This window comes from Heterodontus francisci, unplaced genomic scaffold (genome assembly GCF_036365525.1).
Source record: "Heterodontus francisci isolate sHetFra1 unplaced genomic scaffold, sHetFra1.hap1 HAP1_SCAFFOLD_1092, whole genome shotgun sequence".
In the NCBI taxonomy this organism is placed as follows: domain Eukaryota; kingdom Metazoa; phylum Chordata; class Chondrichthyes; order Heterodontiformes; family Heterodontidae; genus Heterodontus; species Heterodontus francisci.
Genome location: NW_027141484.1, coordinates 54,177 through 74,770, shown reverse-complemented (window position 1 = coordinate 74,770; position 20,594 = coordinate 54,177). Strand labels below are relative to the sequence as shown.

Genomic DNA, 20,594 nt, shown 5'->3' with positions numbered 1-20,594 from the left:
TTACAATCTTGAAATTTACTGGTTGCACAACAGTAGGTGTTTGGCAAACAGTGAGTGGAAGACACAAACTTGTTGGCGGAATGAGTAGACCAGATTTAATCTGGATTAAGTGGGAGGTAAAACGTTTGTAGAAGGAATGAAAGCACACACTCAATGGAGAGACATTGCTGTGTCTGGATAAGCCAAATCCAAGGGTTCAAAGACAGAGTTCCCTCCATTTTGGGTTGTATAGAATACAAAATAAAAGGGTAAGAGTAAACATGAATTAGGTCATAGTTCAAGTACTGCGTGCAGATCTGGGCATCCCATTTTAGAAATATTCAAATCATAATGGATGTCTGGAGTCACTAGGATGATGCCAGATATGGGAAACGTCAATTATAAGGAAAAATATTGGGACTGTTTCCACTGGAGCAGAGACAGCCAAGAGGAATTTTTAAAATTCTGAATGGTTTTAATAGTGTAAATGGGGAAAGATAATTCACTCTGGTTGGACATCGGTGTTGAGGAGTCATTAATTTAAAATATTCACAAGGAGAGGGAGGACAGGATAGAGATGACTGTTTCCAGAGGGTTGCTGAAGCAGGGAACACTGCCACAGAGAGTGGCTGAAGGGAGATTATTATATCTTTTAGGGCAAAACAGAATCATATTTGAGACAGAGGAAGATGCAGGGCAAATGTGAGAACAGGGCCGTGGGATTACTTTGGGATTGATCTTGGGCTATGGGCAGGGAGGAGGGCAGTGAGATTAGTTGGGATTGATACAGGACTATGGGGAGACAGTGGGATTAGTTTGAGATTGATACAGGACTATGGGGATTCAGTGGGGCAGTGGGATTAGTTTGGGATTGATACAGGACTATGGGGATTCAGTGGGGCAGTGGGATTAGTTAGGGATTGATACAGGACTATGGGGATTCAGTGGGGCAGTGGATTAGTTTGGGATTGATACAGGACTATGGGGATTCAGTGGGGCAGTGGGATTAGTTAGGGATTGATACAGGACTATGGGGATTCAGTGGGGCAGTGGGATTAGTTAGGGATTGATACAGGACTATGGGGATTCAGTGGGGCAGTGGGATTAGTTAGGGATTGATACAGGACTATGGGGATTCAGTGGGGCAGTGGGATTAGTTAGGGATTGATACAGGACTATGGGGATTCAGTGGGGCAGTGGATTAGTTTGGGATTGATACAGGACTATGGGGATTCAGTGGGGCAGTGGGATTAGTTTGGGATTGATACAGGACTATGGGGATTCAGTGGGGCAGTGGGATTAGTTTGGGATTGATACAGGACTATGGGGATTCAGTGGGGCAGTGGATTAGTTAGGGATTGATACAGGACTATGGGGATTCAGTGGGGCAGTGGATTAGTTAGGGATTGATACAGGACTATGGGGATTCAGTGGGGCAGTGGATTAGTTTGGGATTGATACAGGACTATGGGGATTCAGTGGGGCAGTGGGATTAGTTTGGGATTGATACAGGACTATGGGGATTCAGTGGGGCAGTGGATTAGTTTGGGATTGATACAGGACTATGGGGATTCAGTGGGGCAGTGGATTAGTTAGGGATTGATACAGGACTATGGGGATTCAGTGGGGCAGTGGATTAGTTTGGGATTGATACAGGACTATGGGGATTCAGTGGGGCAGTGGATTAGTTTGGGATTGATACAGGACTATGGGGATTCAGTGGGGCAGTGGATTAGTTAGGGATTGATACAGGACTATGGGGATTCAGTGGGGCAGTGGGATTAGTTTGGGATTGATACAGGACTATGGGGATTCAGTGGGGCAGTGGGATTAGTTAGGGATTGATACAGGACTATGGGGATTCAGTGGGGCAGTGGATTAGTTTGGGATTGATACAGGACTATGGGGATTCAGTGGGGCAGTGGATTAGTTTGGGATTGATACAGGACTATGGGGATTCAGTGGGGCAGTGGGATTAGTTAGGGATTGATACAGGACTATGGGGATTCAGTGGGGCAGTGGGATTAGTTTGGGATTGATACAGGACTATGGGGATTCAGTGGGGCAGTGGATTAGTTAGGGATTGATACAGGACTATGGGGATTCAGTGGGGCAGTGGATTAGTTTGGGATTGATACAGGACTATGGGGATTCAGTGGGGCAGTGGGATTAGTTTGGGATTGATACAGGACTATGGGGATTCAGTGGGGCAGTGGGATTAGTTTGGGATTGATACAGGACTATGGGGATTCAGTGGGGCAGTGGATTAGTTTGGGATTGATACAGGACTATGGGGATTCAGTGGGGCAGTGGGATTAGTTTGGGATTGATACAGGACTATGGGGATTCAGTGGGGCAGTGGATTAGTTAGGGATTGATACAGGACTATGGGGATTCAGTGGGGCAGTGGATTAGTTTGGGATTGATACAGGACTATGGGGATTCAGTGGGGCAGTGGGATTAGTTTGGGATTGATACAGGACTATGGGGATTCAGTGGGGCAGTGGGATTAGTTAGGGATTGATACAGGACTATGGGGATTCAGTGGGGCAGTGGATTAGTTAGGGATTGATACAGGACTATGGGGATTCAGTGGGGCAGTGGGATTAGTTAGGGATTGATACAGGACTATGGGGATTCAGTGGGGCAGTGGGATTAGTTAGGGATTGATACAGGACTATGGGGATTCAGTGGGGCAGTGGGATTAGTTTGGGATTGATACAGGACTATGGGGATTCAGTGGGGCAGTGGGATTAGTTTGGGATTGATACAGGACTATGGGGATTCAGTGGGGCAGTGGGATTAGTTAGGGATTGATACAGGACTATGGGGATTCAGTGGGGCAGTGGGATTAGTTAGGGATTGATACAGGACTATGGGGATTCAGTGGGGCAGTGGATTAGTTTGGGATTGATACAGGACTATGGGGATTCAGTGGGGCAGTGGGATTAGTTAGGGATTGATACAGGACTATGGGGATTCAGTGGGGCAGTGGGATTAGTTAGGGATTGATACAGGACTATGGGGATTCAGTGGGGCAGTGGGATTAGTTTGGGATTGATACAGGACTATGGGGATTCAGTGGGGCAGTGGATTAGTTAGGGATTGATACAGGACTATGGGGATTCAGTGGGGCAGTGGGATTAGTTTGGGATTGATACAGGACTATGGGGATTCAGTGGGGCAGTGGGATTAGTTAGGGATTGATACAGGACTATGGGGAGACAGTGGGGCAGTGGATTAGTTAGGGATTGATACAGGACTATGGGGATTCAGTGGGGCAGTGGGATTAGTTTGGGATTGATACAGGACTATGGGGATTCAGTGGGGCAGTGGGATTAGTTAGGGATTGATACAGGACTATGGGGATTCAGTGGGGCAGTGGGATTAGTTTGGGATTGATACAGGACTATGGGGATTCAGTGGGGCAGTGGGATTAGTTTGGGATTGATACAGGACTATGGGGATTCAGTGGGGCAGTGGATTAGTTAGGGATTGATACAGGACTATGGGGATTCAGTGGGGCAGTGGATTAGTTAGGGATTGATACAGGACTATGGGGAGACAGTGGGATTAGTTAGGGATTGATACAGGACTATGGGGATTCAGTGGGGCAGTGGATTAGTTTGGGATTGATACAGGACTATGGGGAGACAGTGGGATTAGTTTGGGATTGATACAGGACTATGGGGATTCAGTGGGGCAGTGGATTAGTTTGGGATTGATACAGGACTATGGGGATTCAGTGGGGCAGTGGATTAGTTTGGGATTGATACAGGACTATGGGGAGACAGTGGGATTAGTTTGGGATTGATACAGGACTATGGGGATTCAGTGGGGCAGTGGATTAGTTTGGGATTGATACAGGACTATGGGGATTCAGTGGGGCAGTGGATTAGTTTGGGACTGATACAGGACTATGGGGATTCAGTGGGGCAGTGGGATTAGTTTGGGATTGATACAGGACTATGGGGATTCAGTGGGGCAGTGGAATTAGTTTGGGATTGATACAGGACTATGGGGATTCAGTGGGGCAGTGGAATTAGTTTGGGATTGATACAGGACTATGGGGAGACAGTGGGGCAGTGGATTAGTTAGGGATTGATACAGGACTATGGGGATTCAGTGGGGCAGTGGGATTAGTTAGGGATTGATACAGGACTATGGGGATTCAGTGGGGCAGTGGGATTAGTTAGGGATTGATACAGGACTATGGGGATTCAGTGGGGCAGTGGATTAGTTAGGGATTGATACAGGACTATGGGGATTCAGTGGGGCAGTGGGATTAGTTAGGGATTGATACAGGACTATGGGGATTCAGTGGGGCAGTGGGATTAGTTAGGGATTGATACAGGACTATGGGGATTCAGTGGGGCAGTGGGATTAGTTTGGGATTGATACAGGACTATGGGGATTCAGTGGGGCAGTGGGATTAGTTTGGGATTGATACAGGACTATGGGGATTCAGTGGGGCAGTGGATTAGTTAGGGATTGATACAGGACTATGGGGATTCAGTGGGGCAGTGGATTAGTTTGGGATTGATACAGGACTATGGGGATTCAGTGGGGCAGTGGATTAGTTTGGGATTGATACAGGACTATGGGGATTCAGTGGGGCAGTGGATTAGTTAGGGATTGATACAGGACTATGGGGATTCAGTGGGGCAGTGGATTAGTTAGGGATTGATACAGGACTACGGGGATTCAGTGGGGCAGTGGATTAGTTAGGGATTGATACAGGACTATGGGGATTCAGTGGGGCAGTGGATTAGTTTGGGATTGATACAGGACTATGGGGATTCAGTGGGGCAGTGGATTAGTTAGGGATTGATACAGGACTATGGGGATTCAGTGGGGCAGTGGATTAGTTAGGGATTGATACAGGACTATGGGGATTCAGTGGGGCAGTGGATTAGTTTGGGATTGATACAGGACTATGGGGATTCAGTGGGGCAGTGGGATTAGTTAGGGATTGATACAGGACTATGGGGATTCAGTGGGGCAGTGGGATTAGTTAGGGATTGATACAGGACTATGGGGATTCAGTGGGGCAGTGGGATTAGTTAGGGATTGATACAGGACTATGGGGATTCAGTGGGGCAGTGGGATTAGTTAGGGATTGATACAGGACTATGGGGATTCAGTGGGGCAGTGGGATTAGTTAGGGATTGATACAGGACTATGGGGATTCAGTGGGGCAGTGGGATTAGTTTGGGATTGATACAGGACTATGGGGAGACAGTGGGGCAGTGGGATTAGTTAGGGATTGATACAGGACTATGGGGATTCAGTGGGGCAGTGGATTAGTTTGGGATTGATACAGGACTATGGGGATTCAGTGGGGCAGTGGGATTAGTTTGAGATTGATACAGGACTATGGGGATTCAGTGGGGCAGTGGGATTAGTTAGGGATTGATACAGGACTATGGGGATTCAGTGGGGCAGTGGATTAGTTAGGGATTGATACAGGACTATGGGGAGACAGTGGGGCAGTGGGATTAGTTAGGGATTGATACAGGACTATGGGGATTCAGTGGGGCAGTGGATTAGTTTGGGATTGATACAGGACTATGGGGATTCAGTGGGGCAGTGGATTAGTTTGGGATTGATACAGGACTATGGGGATTCAGTGGGGCAGTGGATTAGTTTGGGATTGATACAGGACTATGGGGATTCAGTGGGGCAGTGTATTAGTTTGGGATTGATACAGGACTATGGGGATTCAGTGGGGCAGTGGATTAGTTTGGGATTGATACAGGACTATGGGGATTCAGTGGGGCAGTGTATTAGTTTGGGATTGATACAGGACTATGGGGATTCAGTGGGGCAGTGGATTAGTTTGGGATTGATACAGGACTATGGGGATTCAGTGGGGCAGTGGATTAGTTTGGGATTGATACAGGACTATGGGGATTCAGTGGGGCAGTGGATTAGTTTGGGATTGATACAGGACTATGGGGATTCAGTGGGGCAGTGGATTAGTTAGGGATTGATACAGGACTATGGGGATTCAGTGGGGCAGTGGATTAGTTTGGGATTGATACAGGACTATGGGGATTCAGTGGGGCAGTGTATTAGTTTGGGATTGATACAGGACTATGGGGATTCAGTGGGGCAGTGGGATTAGTTAGGGATTGATACAGGACTATGGGGATTCAGTGGGGCAGTGGGATTAGTTAGGGATTGATACAGGACTATGGGGATTCAGTGGGGCAGTGGGATTAGTTTGAGATTGATACAGGACTATGGGGATTCAGTGGGGCAGTGGATTAGTTAGGGATTGATACAGGACTATGGGGATTCAGTGGGGCAGTGGATTAGTTAGGGATTGATACAGGACTATGGGGATTCAGTGGGGCAGTGGATTAGTTAGGGATTGATACAGGACTATGGGGATTCAGTGGGGCAGTGGGATTAGTTTGGGATTGATACAGGACTATGGGGATTCAGTGGGGCAGTGGGATTAGTTAGGGATTGATACAGGACTATGGGGATTCAGTGGGGCAGTGGGATTAGTTTGAGATTGATACAGGACTATGGGGATTCAGTGGGGCAGTGGATTAGTTAGGGATTGATACAGGACTATGGGGATTCAGTGGGGCAGTGGGATTAGTTTGGGATTGATACAGGACTATGGGGATTCAGTGGGGCAGTGGGATTAGTTAGGGATTGATACAGGACTATGGGGATTCAGTGGGGCAGTGGGATTAGTTTGAGATTGATACAGGACTATGGGGATTCAGTGGGGCAGTGGATTAGTTAGGGATTGATACAGGACTATGGGGATTCAGTGGGGCAGTGGGATTAGTTTGAGATTGATACAGGACTATGGGGATTCAGTGGGGCAGTGGGATTAGTTTGGGATTGATACAGGACTATGGGGATTCAGTGGGGCAGTGGGATTAGTTAGGGATTGATACAGGACTATGGGGATTCAGTGGGGCAGTGGGATTAGTTTGAGATTGATACAGGACTATGGGGATTCAGTGGGGCAGTGGGATTAGTTAGGGATTGATACAGGACTATGGGGATTCAGTGGGGCAGTGGATTAGTTAGGGATTGATACAGGACTATGGGGATTCAGTGGGGCAGTGGGATTAGTTAGGGATTGATACAGGACTATGGGGATTCAGTGGGGCAGTGGGATTAGTTTGGGATTGATACAGGACTATGGGGATTCAGTGGGGCAGTGGATTAGTTAGGGATTGATACAGGACTATGGGGATTCAGTGGGGCAGTGGGATTAGTTTGGGATTGATACAGGACTATGGGGATTCAGTGGGGCAGTGGGATTAGTTTGAGATTGATACAGGACTATGGGGATTCAGTGGGGCAGTGGATTAGTTAGGGATTGATACAGGACTATGGGGATTCAGTGGGGCAGTGGGATTAGTTAGGGATTGATACAGGACTATGGGGATTCAGTGGGGCAGTGGATTAGTTAGGGATTGATACAGGACTATGGGGATTCAGTGGGGCAGTGGGATTAGTTTGGGATTGATACAGGACTATGGGGATTCAGTGGGGCAGTGGGATTAGTTAGGGATTGATACAGGACTATGGGGATTCAGTGGGGCAGTGGAATTAGTTTGGGATTGATACAGGACTATGGGGATTCAGTGGGGCAGTGGGATTAGTTAGGGATTGATATAGGACTATGGGGATTCAGTGGGGCAGTGGATTAGTTAGGGATTGATACAGGACTATGGGGATTCAGTGGGGCAGTGGGATTAGTTTGGGATTGATACAGGACTATGGGGATTCAGTGGGGCAGTGGGATTAGTTAGGGATTGATACAGGACTATGGGGATTCAGTGGGGCAGTGGATTAGTTAGGGATTGATACAGGACTATGGGGATTCAGTGGGGCAGTGGATTAGTTAGGGATTGATACAGGACTATGGGGATTCAGTGGGGCAGTGGATTAGTTAGGGATTGATACAGGACTATGGGGATTCAGTGGGGCAGTGGGATTAGTTTGGGATTGATACAGGACTATGGGGATTCAGTGGGGCAGTGGATTAGTTTGGGATTGATACAGGACTATGGGGATTCAGAGGGGCAGTGGGATTAGTTTGGGATTGATACAGGACTATGGGGATTCAGTGGGGCAGTGGATTAGTTTGGGATTGATACAGGACTATGGGGATTCAGTGGGGCAGTGGGATTAGTTTGAGATTGATACAGGACTATGGGGATTCAGTGGGGCAGTGGGATTAGTTTGGGATTGATACAGGACTATGGGGATTCAGTGGGGCAGTGGATTAGTTTGGGATTGATACAGGACTATGGGGATTCAGTGGGGCAGTGGATTAGTTTGGGATTGATACAGGACTATGGGGAGCGGGTGGGGCAGTGGGATTAGTTTGGGATTGATACAGGACTATGGGGAGACAGTGGGATTAATTTGGGATTGATACAGGACTATGGGGATTCAGTGGGGCAGTGGGATTAGTTTGGGATTGATACAGGACTATGGGGATTCAGTGGGGCAGTGGGATTAGTTTGGGATTGATACAGGACTATGGGGAGACAGTGGGATTAATTTGGGATTGATACAGGACTATGGGGAGACAGTGGGATTAATTTGGGATTGATACAGGACTATGGGGATTCAGTGGGGCAGTGGGATTAGTTTGGGATTGATACAGGACTATGGGGAGACAGTGGGGCAGTGGGATTAGTTTGGGATTGATACAGGACTATGGGGAGACAGTGGGGCAGTGGGATTAATTTGGGATTGATACAGGACTATGGGGAGACAGTGGGGCAGTGGGATTAATTTGGGATTGATACAGGACTATGGGGAGCGGGTGGGGCAGTGGGATTAGTTTGGGATTGATACAGGACTATGGGGAGCGGGTGGGGCAGTGGGATTAGTTTGGGATTGATACAGGACTATGGGGAGACAGTGGAGCAGTGGGATTAGTTTGGGATTGATACAGGACTATGGGGAGACAGTGGAGCAGTGGGATTAGTTTGGGATTGATACAGGACTGTGGGGAGACAGTGGAGCAGTGGGATTAGTTTGGGATTGATACAGGACTATGGGGAGACAGTGGGCAATGGGATTAATTTGGGATTGATACAGGACTATGGGGAGCGGGTGGGGCAGTGGGATTAATTTGGGATTGATACAGGACTATGGGGAGACAGTGGAGCAGTGGGATTAGTTTGGGATTGATACAGGACTGTGGGGAGACAGTGGAGCAGTGGGATTAGTTTGGGATTGATACAGGACTATGGGGAGACAGTGGGCAATGGGATTAATTTGGGATTGATACAGGACTATGGGGAGCGGGTGGGGCAGTGGGATTAATTTGGGATTGATACAGGACTATGGGGAGACAGTGGGCAGTGGGATTAGTTTGGGATTGATACAGGACTGTGGGGAGACAGTGGAGCAGTGGGATTAGTTTGGGATTGCTCCAGCCACGAGCTAACAGACATAATTGGCCAAATGGTCTTCTTCAGTGCTGTAAACCTCTATCGCTCACCTTGACTGGTATTGGCAAACAGAAACAGACAACATACAGCAAATGGAAGTTCTGGGACCCTTGCTAATAATGACGAGAGAATAAACCCAGGCTAGCTTTTAAATTACATGAAAATCTCAAAACTGACACAGGCTGTTCAGCCCACCCAGTCCTTGATGGTATTTAGCCTCCAAGTGAGCAGGAGTCCTCATCCTATCTGCCTGCCCTGTTACCAGTTCCCTTCACCACCCTTTCCTACCTAATGTATTCTGAAATGTTTGAAGCCTGGCAGTTTCCTGCCCATTTTACATTCACTCTTATTCTCCAGCTCACTTACCGGTTTTCAGATGTCTCTGCTCTTCCAATGCAAGAGACTTAACGACTATGTGCTGTGACCCCATACTGGTTTCTCTCCGTTCCACTCGTGGCTCCTTGCCACCCACTGTGGTTCTGCACTGGCCCAGCTCCCGTGAGCTGGGGTCTGGCTCTGACTGGGCATCGGGGATGTTCATGGACCTCATCCTCAGAGGCGATTTCGGCCTCTCCCCATGACCTTTGAACTTCTCCGACATAGGGTAGTGATGTTCAGTCACCAGCTGGGTCTGCTCGGACACCATGGACACTCTTGAGCACGGCTGCTGCCCACTGCCCCTGCCTGCGCCATTCTTACTTCTCTTCCTCACTGCAAAACATCAGCAAACACAGAGCTGGGATCAGACAGAGAAACAGTTGGATTTGCCAAATGCCCACGGTACCCCAGTTAGAGAGGGATGTGAAAATTCAGCATTCTCGAGCTCAACCCCACCAGCTGTAGGTCTCAGAGCACCAAACTGAGCAATGTCCCAAACACTCCAAAGCAAGTACAGCACGGGGGTTAGAGACAGAGTAAAGCTCCCTCTACACTGTCCCGTCAAACACTCCCAGGACAGGTACAGCACCAGCGCCGCCGCCATCATGGAAGGTCCGCGAGCGCAGACCGTCAAACTGGCGCGGGTTACCAAAGTTCTTGGAAGGACTGGTTCCCAGGGACAGTGTACTCAGGTCCGTGTAGAATTTATGGATGACAGCAAACATTCCATCATTCGAAACGTGAAAGGACCAGTCCGTGAGGGAGATGTGCTCACACTTTTGGAGTCTGAGCGTGAAGCAAGACGATTACGATAACAGATCTACAAAACTGATGCCAACTGAAGCCTCTATCTAAATAACTGGTTGCGGACAATTACACGACTTCTTTTGACAAAATGGAACAATAAACGGCTAATAATGAATTGTCTTTAAAAAAGAAACGGGGTTAGATACAGAGTAAAGCTCCCTCTACACCGTCCCGTCAAACACTCCCAGGACAGGTACAGCACTGGGATTGGCTGGGCAATTTGGAGCACTTCCTGCCAGCAATCAGGGGGAGCAGCTGCACCTGTGCTGCAGCAACTGCAGACTGGAGACTGGAGTAATTGGAGAAAGTGGAGAAAGGTGAATACAGAGTGGAGAGAAACCATCAAGGAAGGCTGCACTTGTTTTGGAGAGGTGGATGTCAGGGCACCTGAAGAACTCTTAAGTTTGAACTGTTTGGGGGAGGGAGAAGAGGCCGGAAGACTTGGGTGGGGCTGCCAAATCCATTAGGGGGCCCCTGTATTGGTGCTTGCACACAGGGAGCTCCCTCCCCACCCCAACTGCCTGCTCGGGACAGCTGGAGTTACCCGGGTGAAGACCTTGTTAAAATCAGAAGAGGAGAGTACCGGGCAGCTCCAGCCATCCCGGGCGAAGAAGCCTCCCCCAACTGGAAGACAACAAACAGTTTTGGACTAATTGTGGTAAAGGTGCTCCAACTGGCAGTTGGATCAAACATCCTTTTCAGCCTTTCTCTCCCTTCCTCCACTCAGTCACCTCAGTCACCTATCCTCCCCATTTCCTTTACCATCCTACCCCTATCCTCCTCTACTCCCACTCCACTTTGTTTAAAGTTTGCTTTTTTTTTTGTTTCAATTGTGTAAATTTGTTTTGTTTCTTGGGGGTGGACGTGGCTCTTAGACCCCATGGCAAGCCCTCCTTCGCCGGTGGCGGGGCCTTCCCGTACATATGCTGCTGCGGCTGCTGCAGCTGCACCTGTTGCCCCGTCACCGTTTGCTTTATTAACATCGAAGCATGGGGTCAAGAGCTATGTCCACCCGAACATGACTATAGAGGCATGCGTGAAAGCAATGGCCGAGGTTGTCGGCCCTTCGGCCATTGTTGCAGCCTCTAAAATGTACAGGAAGGCAGTGTTATTCCTGAAGACCGAGCGGGCGGTGTCCCTGGCTCTGAGCAAGGGGCTCACCGTGGGCGGGACCTTTCTGCCACTGGACCCCCTGGAGGCCACTGCGCAAAGGCTCATTCTATCCAATGTCCCGCCCTTCATCCCTGGTGAGCTCCTCCTTCCCCACCTGCACCATCTGGGGGAGGTAAAGACGAGGCTCACCCCAGTCCCGCTCGGACTTCGGGAGAACAGCCTCCGACACGTGTACTCCTTCCGCCGCCAGTTATTCATGCAGCTGGCGCGGGAGGAGGTTACAGAGGGCCAATTTAATGTAGAGTTCCAGGGGACGGCCTACCGCGTCTTCTGGACCTTGGACGGAGTGCGGTGCCATGTCTGTAAGGGGGTGGGGCATGTTCGTAAGAACTGCCCCAACCTCCCGGCTGCCAACTTCAACTCGGCGGCCCAGGGTGGCGACGCTGCACCTCCACCCACCCCCCCTACACCACCACCAGATACCATTCAGTCGGTACCGGAGGCTGTGGTTTTCACAGCGTCTGGCAGGGAGGGGGGTGACCGTCCAAGTGGAAGGAAGGCGCGGAGGAGAAATAAACATCGAGAGGCGCGTCCCCAGGACACCGTGACACTACCCAAGTCTGAGCTCAGCACAAAGCCCAATCTCGGGAAGTCAACTTGCCCCAGGGCTGGGCTCAGGCCCAGGGTGAATAAAAAAAAAAGAGAGTGCGGAGGTGGAGGCCTCTGATGACATGGAGGTCTCTGAGCCTCCGCACCCAACTGGGAAAAAGAGGAGAAGGCACCCCTCCACAGAGGTAATACGGGGCCCTGAGGCGCATGGTCCATCTGTTGGAGGGGAGCTGTCTCCTGTCTCGGGTCCCCAGGTTTCCCCTACCGCCACCACCAAGGCTACAAAGTCCGGGCAGGAGCTCCCTATTCCTCAGGATGGAGGGGAGGGGGAGACACCTGTACATGTGGCCCCTCCCGGGGAAGCCAGTGGAGCCCTGCTTGTTGTGGGGGAGCCTGGGGACGCCGCCCATTCTGCCATTGCCACTGGGTCGGGTGCCCTGATTAGAGGGGAGGGCGGGACCCCAAAGGGTCGACCCTCCCAGCCGGAGTCCACCACCAACCAGGAGACGCCCGACCCGGTTCTAACCGAGAATGCTGCCCCATCTGCTGGGCCTGTGGGTGCTGGCGGAGCGGGAGATGGCCTCCGCTCTCTGCCTCCGGTCTCGGCTCCGGCTGGATTTCCGGAGTCGGGAACTTCTGTCTCCCCTGGACCATTCATTGGCCTGGGGACGGAGGTGGAGTGGGGTCCTGGGCTGCTGGTACCCACAGGCTCCAGTTTCACAATAGAACCCAGAGAGGACTCCTCCGCCATCGATCCTGGGGGTGGGATTGTGACGGAGGCAGGTTCAGCTGGCGCGGCCGGGACGTCCGCCCCACAATGTGTGGTGGATGTGTCGGCCGCTGGCGGTTACGACCTGGAGGAAGATGGGGATTCGGTGGGGGGCACGGAGGATGACCTTGATTCCATCGCCAGTGAGGTGGTGGAGTCCCTCATGCATCCCACCGAATCTCCTCTCATCCCCACGGCGGAACTCCGGGATTTCCTCGCGGTTTGCAGGGGCTGCCGCGATAAAGTTCAGCTGGCCCTTGACCGCTGGTCGAATCTGGCGCTGATCATCCAGTCCGTCCGTGCCGCCCTTAAGATAGCGGGCAAGCGCGCGGGCGTGAAACTGGTTGAGAGGCGCCGTTTTAATGTGTTCCTCAATGGGTTGCTGGGGGAGTGGAGGGCCAGGTGCACTTCCACTCCCTCCTCACAGTGAGGTGTTGGTGACGGGTTTTAAGTACCTTTGACATGAAGATAACCATAGCCAGCCTCAACATCAACGGCAGCAGGGGGTCTCACCGCAGATTTCACAATCTCTCAGTCCTTAGGGAAGGGAGATATGCAGTGAGCTTTCTGCAGGAAACCCACACTGTTCCGGGAGACGAAGCCACCTGGCTCCTGAAGTGGCAGGGTGGGGTCTACATGAGTCACCTCACCCCTATTTCTAGTGGGGTGACTATCTTGTTGGCCCCAACTTTTCAGCCGAAGATCTTGGGGGTCAAGGAGCTAGTGCCGGGCCGCTTGCTCCACCTCGCCGTTCGCCTGGGTAGCGTGCCGCTCCACTTTGTGAACGTGTACGCGCCCAGGCCCGGCGCGTTGCAAGCGCGCTTCTTTGAAGAAGTGTCTGCTCTCTTGAGCTCCATCGATAGCGGCGAGTGCATCATCCTCGGGGGGGATTTTAACTGCACCCTCGAGGTGGGGGATCGCTCCGGTCCCCAGCGCGGCCAAGCGTAGGTGGAGAGGTTGAGGGGACTGATCAGCTCCCTTAACTTGGTGGACGTCTGGCAGAAACTCCATCCCGACTCCAGCGCCTTCACGTGGAGGTCTGGAGGACGTCTCCCGCGTCTCGGCGGCCTCCATGCGGCTGGTGCCGTGCACGGACCACCGCCTGCTGTGGGCGCGTACGTGAGGTCGCGGATCCAGATCCTGGAAGATTTGGACCGCGCCTCACCCTTCTTCTACTCGCTGGAAAAATGGCTGGGGGTCCGTAAGCAGCTCATGGAGCTGCTGGCCGACGACGGATCCTCCATCACGGATCCGGAGGGAATGGGCCTCCTGGTCCGTACTTATTACAGTACGTTGTTCTCTCCGGATCCGTCCAGCGAGGATGCGCGCAGAGTTTTGTGGGAGGACCTGCCGCAGGTCAGCCCGGAGTGCGCCGAAGGATTGGAGGCTCCGCTCACGTTGGCGGAGCTGACTGGCGCCCTCCACCAGCTCTCAAGGGGCAAATCCCCAGGGCTGGATGGGTTGACCGTGGAGTTCCTCAGGGCGTTCTGGGACATCCTGGGGGACGATTACACGTGGGTCCTGGGGGAAAGTCTGGCGACCAGGGAGATGCCCCTCTCGTGGCGCAGGGCAGTCATCGTCCTGCTGCCGAAGAGGGGCGATCTCCGCCTGCTTAAAAACTGGCGTCCAGTCTCCCTCCTCAGCACGGATTATAAGATCTTTGCCCGGGCTATGTCTACCCGCCTGGGCTCCGTGCTGGCCCACATGATCCACCCCGACCAGTCCTACACGGTCCCGGGCCGGTCCATCCAAGACAACATCCACCTGGTCCGGGACCTGATCCACCTTTCCCAGAGGACTGGTCAGTCGGTCGCCTTTCTCTCCCTCGATCAGGAGAAGGCGTTCGACAGGGTGGATCACGAATACCTTTTTGGGACTTTGCGCGCTTTCAGACTCTGGCCGCCTTTCGTGGCCCGGGTCCGACTTTTATACTCCGCCGCAGAGTGTCGAATCAAGGTTAACGGATCCTTGACGGCGCCCCTTCGCTTTGGGAGAGGAGTGCGCCAGGGATGCCAAATGTCCAGCCAATTGTATACCATCTGCGTGGAGCCCTTCCTGTGCCTGCTTCGCAGGAGGTTGACAGGATTGGCTCTGCGCGAGCCGGCCATGCGGGTCGTCCTCTCGGCTTACGCCGATGACGTGCTCCTCGCGGTCACAGATCCCGTTGACTTGCGGAGGATGCGCGACTGCCAGCAGAACTTTTCTGCCGCGTCCTCTGCGAGGATCAATTGGGAGAAATGTTCCGGACTCCTGGTGGGTCAGTGGCGGGTGGACTCCCTGCCGGAGGAGATGACATCTTTTGCGTGGCGCACTGCGCACCTCCTCTATCTGGGAGTCCACCTTAGCCCCGCTGAGGAAGCCTGGCCGGCAAACTGGCAGGAGTTGGAGGCGAAAGTCACCGCTCGGCTGGGGCGCTGGACAGGACTGCTCGGAGTGCTTTCCTACAGGGGCTGAGCGTTGGTCATAAACCAACTGGTGGCCTCCATGCTGTGGTACCGGTTGGTCACTTTGGCCCCGCCCGCTGTATTTGCCACCAAGATCCAGAAGAAACTCGTCGATTTCTTCTGGGACAAGAGGAAACACTGGGTCTCTGCCGCGGTCCTGAGTCTCCCGATTGAGGAGAGCGGCCAGTCGCCGGTGTGCGTCCGCACCCAGGCGGCGACTCTCCGCCTTCGGACCCTGCAGAGATACCTGGACGTCGAGCGTCCTCCCAGACGGTGTGCGCTGGCGATGTATTTTTTCCGCCAGTGTCACTGCCTTCAAGACGACACGCAGCTCCCGGTGGAGTCCGTTAGCCGCGCCTCTCTGAGGGAGTTGCCTGTCTTTTACCGGGATCTATTCCGAGTCTGGAACATGGTCGTCTCCAGTCAGGGCGCTCCCCCGCCGGCGGAGGAGAGCGCCTCGGCTTTCCGGGCGGCCGACTCCGGGGATGGTCTGGCGGGCGGAGGAGTAGCCGAAACCCCCGGGACGCCCCTCACTGCGGGTGGCGAGGGGGCTCGGGAGTGCGGAGCGATCCCGGCCGAGCTGACTCCCGCTCGGCCAGAACTGCTCATCGGACCCAGGCCCCGAAACCCTCCTCGGGAGCCGGTCCCGCACAACCCGAGCCGCCTCTCGGAAATGCTCTCCGTGCCATTCCAATCGGCGCGGAGGGGTTTCCTGTACGGGCTGCTCCTGCACACTCTCCACTTCCTCGCCCTCGTCAGCCGGCCGGACACGCCCTGGCGGTCCGCGTTGCCATCTGGCGGCGAGGGGAAACCCCGATGGAGGTCTCTCTACGCGGGAGTCTTCCCCCTTTACATCGGGGACCTGGGGTGGAGGGTGCTGCACAGAGCAGTCCCGTGCAATAGGCTTTTAAGTAGGTTCACGGACTCCCAGGCCAGCTGTACTTTCTGCGGCCTGGACGAGTCCGTGTTCCACGTTTATATGGAGTGTGCGAGGTTGCAGCCCCTATTTGAGTATCTGAAGGGGCTGCTCCTCAAATTCTGGCTGCACTTCAGTCCCACGCTCCTGATCTTTGGGCACCCGGTGCGGAGGGGCTCGGGCCGGGAGGAGGATCTCCTCGTCGGTCTGCTCCTGGGCCTGGCCAAGGTGGCAATTCACAGGTCCAGGTTGCGGGCCGTCGGGGGGTCCGTCCTCCCCGATTGCCTGCCCCTCTTCCGCGGTTACGTTCGCGCCCGGGTGTCCCTGGAAAAGGAGCATGCGGTGTCCGCCGGTACGCTTGAGGCCTTCCGCGACCGGTGGGCACCGCAGGGACTGGAGTGCATCGTCGACGCCGAGAATGGCATTTTAATTTGAGTTTTTTGTTTATTTATCTGTTTTAATAAAGTTATTTTAAAACTGTAAATATGTACATAAAGGGGGCCTGAGGGATAAAGGCCCCCTCGATGTGAAAAATATAAAAGGGGCCTGGGGTATAAAGGTCACCTTGTGAAAAAAAAACGGGGGTTAGATACAGAGTAAAGCTCCCTCTAAAAAAAAAAATGGGTTAGATACATAGTAAAGCTCCCTCTACACTGTCCCCATCAAACAAGAAAAAAAAACGGGGTTAGATACAGAGTAAAGCTCCCTCTACACTGTCCCCATCAAACAAGAAAAAAAAAAAACGGGGTTAGATACAGAGTAAAGCTCCCTCTAAAAAAAAAAATGGGTTAGATACATAGTAAAGCTCCCTCTACACTGTCCCATCAATCACTCCCAGGACAGGTACAGCACGTGTTAGATACAAGCTTACGAATTAGGAGCAGGAGGAGGCCCCTCGAGTCTGCACCATCATTCAACAAGTTCATGGCTGATCTGATTGTAACCTCAACTCCACATTTCCACCTTCCCCCAATAACCTTTCACCCCCTTGCTTATCAAGAATCTATCTACCTCTGCCTGAAAAATATTCAGACTCTGCTTCCACCTCCTTTTGAGGAAGAGAATTGCAAAGACTCACGACCCTCTGGAGGGAAAAAAAACTCTCCTCATCTCTGTCTTAAATGGGTGGCCCCTTATTTTTAAACAGTGATCCCTAGTTCTAGATTCTCCCACAAGAGGAAACATCCTTTCCACATCCACCCTGTCAAGACCCCTCAGAATCTTATATGTTTCAATCAAGTCGCCTCCTACTCTTCTGAACTCCAGCCAATACAAGCCTAACCTGTCCAATCTTTCCTCATAAGACAATATATCCATTCTAGGTATCAGTCGAGTAAACCTTCTCTGAACTGCTTCCGACGCATTTACATTCTTCCTTAACTAAGGAGACCAATACTGTACACAGTGGTCTCATCAGCGTCCTGTGTAACTGAAGCATAACCTCCCTACTTTTGTATTCAATTCCTCTCGCAATAAACAATAACATTCTATTAGCTTTCCTAATTACGTGCTATACCCGCATACTAAGCTTTCGCGATTCATGCACTAAGACACCCAGATCCCTCTGTATCTCAGAGCTCTGCAGTCTCTCACCATGTAGATAATATGCTTCTTTTTTATTCTTCCTGCCAAAGTGGACAATTTCCCACTTTCCCACATGATACTCCATTTACCAGATCTTTGCCCACTCACTTAACCTATCTATATCCTTCGTAGCTTCCTTAGGTCCTCTTCACAACTTACTTTCCTACCTAACTTTGTGTCATCAGCAAATTTAGCAACCATACCTTCGGTCCCTTCACCCAAGTCATTTATATAAATTGTAAAAAGTTGAGGCCCCAGCACTAATCCCTGTAGCACACCACTCGTTACATCTTACCAACAAGAAAATGACCCATTTATGCCTACTCTGTTTTCTGTTAGCTACCCAATTTTCTATCCCCATGCCAATACGTTACCCCTGCACCATGAGCTTTTATTTTCCGCAATAACCTGTCATGTGGCACCTTATCAAATGCCTTCTGGAAATCTAAGTACAGTACATCCACGTGTTCCCCTTTATCCACAGCACATATTACTTCTTCAAAGAACTCCAATAAATTGGTTATACATGATTTCCCTTTCACAAAACCATGTTGACTCTGCCTGATTACCCTGAATTTTCCGAAGTGTCCTTCTATAACATCTTTAACAATAGCTTCTAACATTTTCCCTATGGCAGATGTTAAGCTAACTAGCCTGTAATTTCCTGCTTTCTATCTCCCTCCCTTTTTGAAATGTTACTCTAATGTGCTTTGTTGAATGATAATTTTCTTTAATCCACTGATTGGAGATCTGAATTTATACTTTTTTGAAGAAATTTAAAAGGAACAGTTAAAAAAGATGACTTTGCTGGCATCTTAGGATAGCCACCTAATTTGCAACACTATATCCTACACTGCAATGCTTGTGAGGAAGGAGACAAAATATCTGCTTATATCCCAGCAAGAACCAAGACCCTGGAAGTTTAAAGGAACTACTTGTTCTCTTTAGCAAGAGAGAAATACTGCTAACTGCTATGTCTTGAATCACTGAGTGACTGTCATGTGACAAGCCCCTCCCTATCTGTGGTTTTTAAGCTTGTGTCTTTCTGCAGCAGAGGGAGGAGAAGCAACTAGACTCTGACACGTGCAGACCCAAGTGAGGCTCTCCGTCTCTCTCTCTCCATTCCAGCTTGAAAGCTTCAAATCCTGCTTGTTGACCGACCACCTTTGAATACTCCGACTACAATCAGAAACCCCATTGGAGGAAATCATCCGCATCACTGTCTCCAAGAGACCCACTGAACTAGTCATCTACCTCTTCAAACTAAAAGCCTCAGGACCACTGAATTCAGCTAGAAGTCAGCCGAATCACCAAATGCCACAGACTGTATGCTGCTTTTTTTCCATGGACTCTAACTCAACTAATCTACATTTCCCCACTCTGTAACCTTTTGTATGTGTAAATCTGCAGACAGTGTGTGTGTGACATTTGGTGCGCTGTTTATTATTTTTATCAGTTTGGTTTAGGTACAATAAAGTTAACCGATTTTTGTTAACTCAAGAAAACCTGTCCGATTACTTAGTGCATCCACTTTAAGAAAGAATTAAACCTGTTGTGGTCAAACAGAGAGGGAAAAGAGGGAAGCCCTTCAACCCCTTCTCACCTGACCGTAACAGAATAAAGGAGTTACATTTGCTATTTTCCAATCTAATGGAACCTTCGCTTCATCTAAGGAATTTGGGAAATTTAAAGCCAACGCATCAACTATCTCACTAGCCACTTCTTTTAACACCCTAGGATGAAGTCCATCAGGACCCAGAGACTTGTCAGCCCGCAGCTCCAACAATTTGTTCAATACCACTTCCCGGGTGATTGTAATTTTCTTGAGTTCCTCGCTTCCTTCCATTTCCTGATTTACAGCTAATTCTGGGATGTTACTTGTATCCTCAGTAGTGAAGACCGATGCAAAATACCTGTTCAATTCACCTGCCATCTCCTTATTTTCCCTTATTAATTCCCCAGACTCATTTTCTATAGGACCAACACTCACTTTGTTAACTTTTTAAAATATTTATAGAAACTCTTACCATCTGTTTTTATACTTTTAGCTAGCTTACTTTCGTACTCTAATTTTTCCCTCCTTATTAATCTTTTAGTCATTCTTTGCTGTTTTTTATATTCGGTCCAATCTTCTGACCTGCCTCCCATCTTTATGCAATTATATGCTCCCTCGACACTGTCCCATCAAACACTCCCAGGGCAGGTACAGGACAGGGTTAGAAAAAAAAAGATTAAAAAATGGGATTGGCTGGGCAGTTTGTGGAGCACTTCCTGTGTGCAATCAGCTGAAGCAGCTGCACCTGTACACGCTAGTGGGAACAGAGAACTACAACATAAGTGTTGAACTGATTCTATCATTCTATCGGATGAGACGTATCCCAGGCTGTTATGTGAGGCAAGGGAGAGATAGCAGGGGCTCTGACACAAATTTTCAAATCCTCTCTGGCCACAGGAGAGGTACCAGAGGACTGGAGGACAGCGAATGTGGCACCATTGTTCAAGAAAGGAAGCAGGGATAAACCAGGCAATTACAGGCTGGTGAGTCTAAC

The 20,594-nt window shown here is 50.6% G+C and overlaps 1 protein-coding gene and 1 pseudogene across 1 annotated transcript in view; one reads left to right on the top strand and one right to left on the bottom strand.

Moving 5' to 3' along the window:
• Nucleotides 1-20,594, bottom strand: part of LOC137363824 (suppressor APC domain-containing protein 2-like) — a 58,210-nt gene that overhangs the window by 23,998 nt on the left and 13,618 nt on the right. The window contains exon 2 of the mRNA XM_068027383.1: nt 9,792-10,136. Within this exon, the coding sequence (XP_067883484.1) occupies nt 9,792-10,136 (345 nt within the window). The remainder of the gene's footprint in view (nt 1-9,791; nt 10,137-20,594) is intronic.
• Nucleotides 10,398-10,706, top strand: LOC137363825 (small ribosomal subunit protein eS28 pseudogene; annotated as a pseudogene).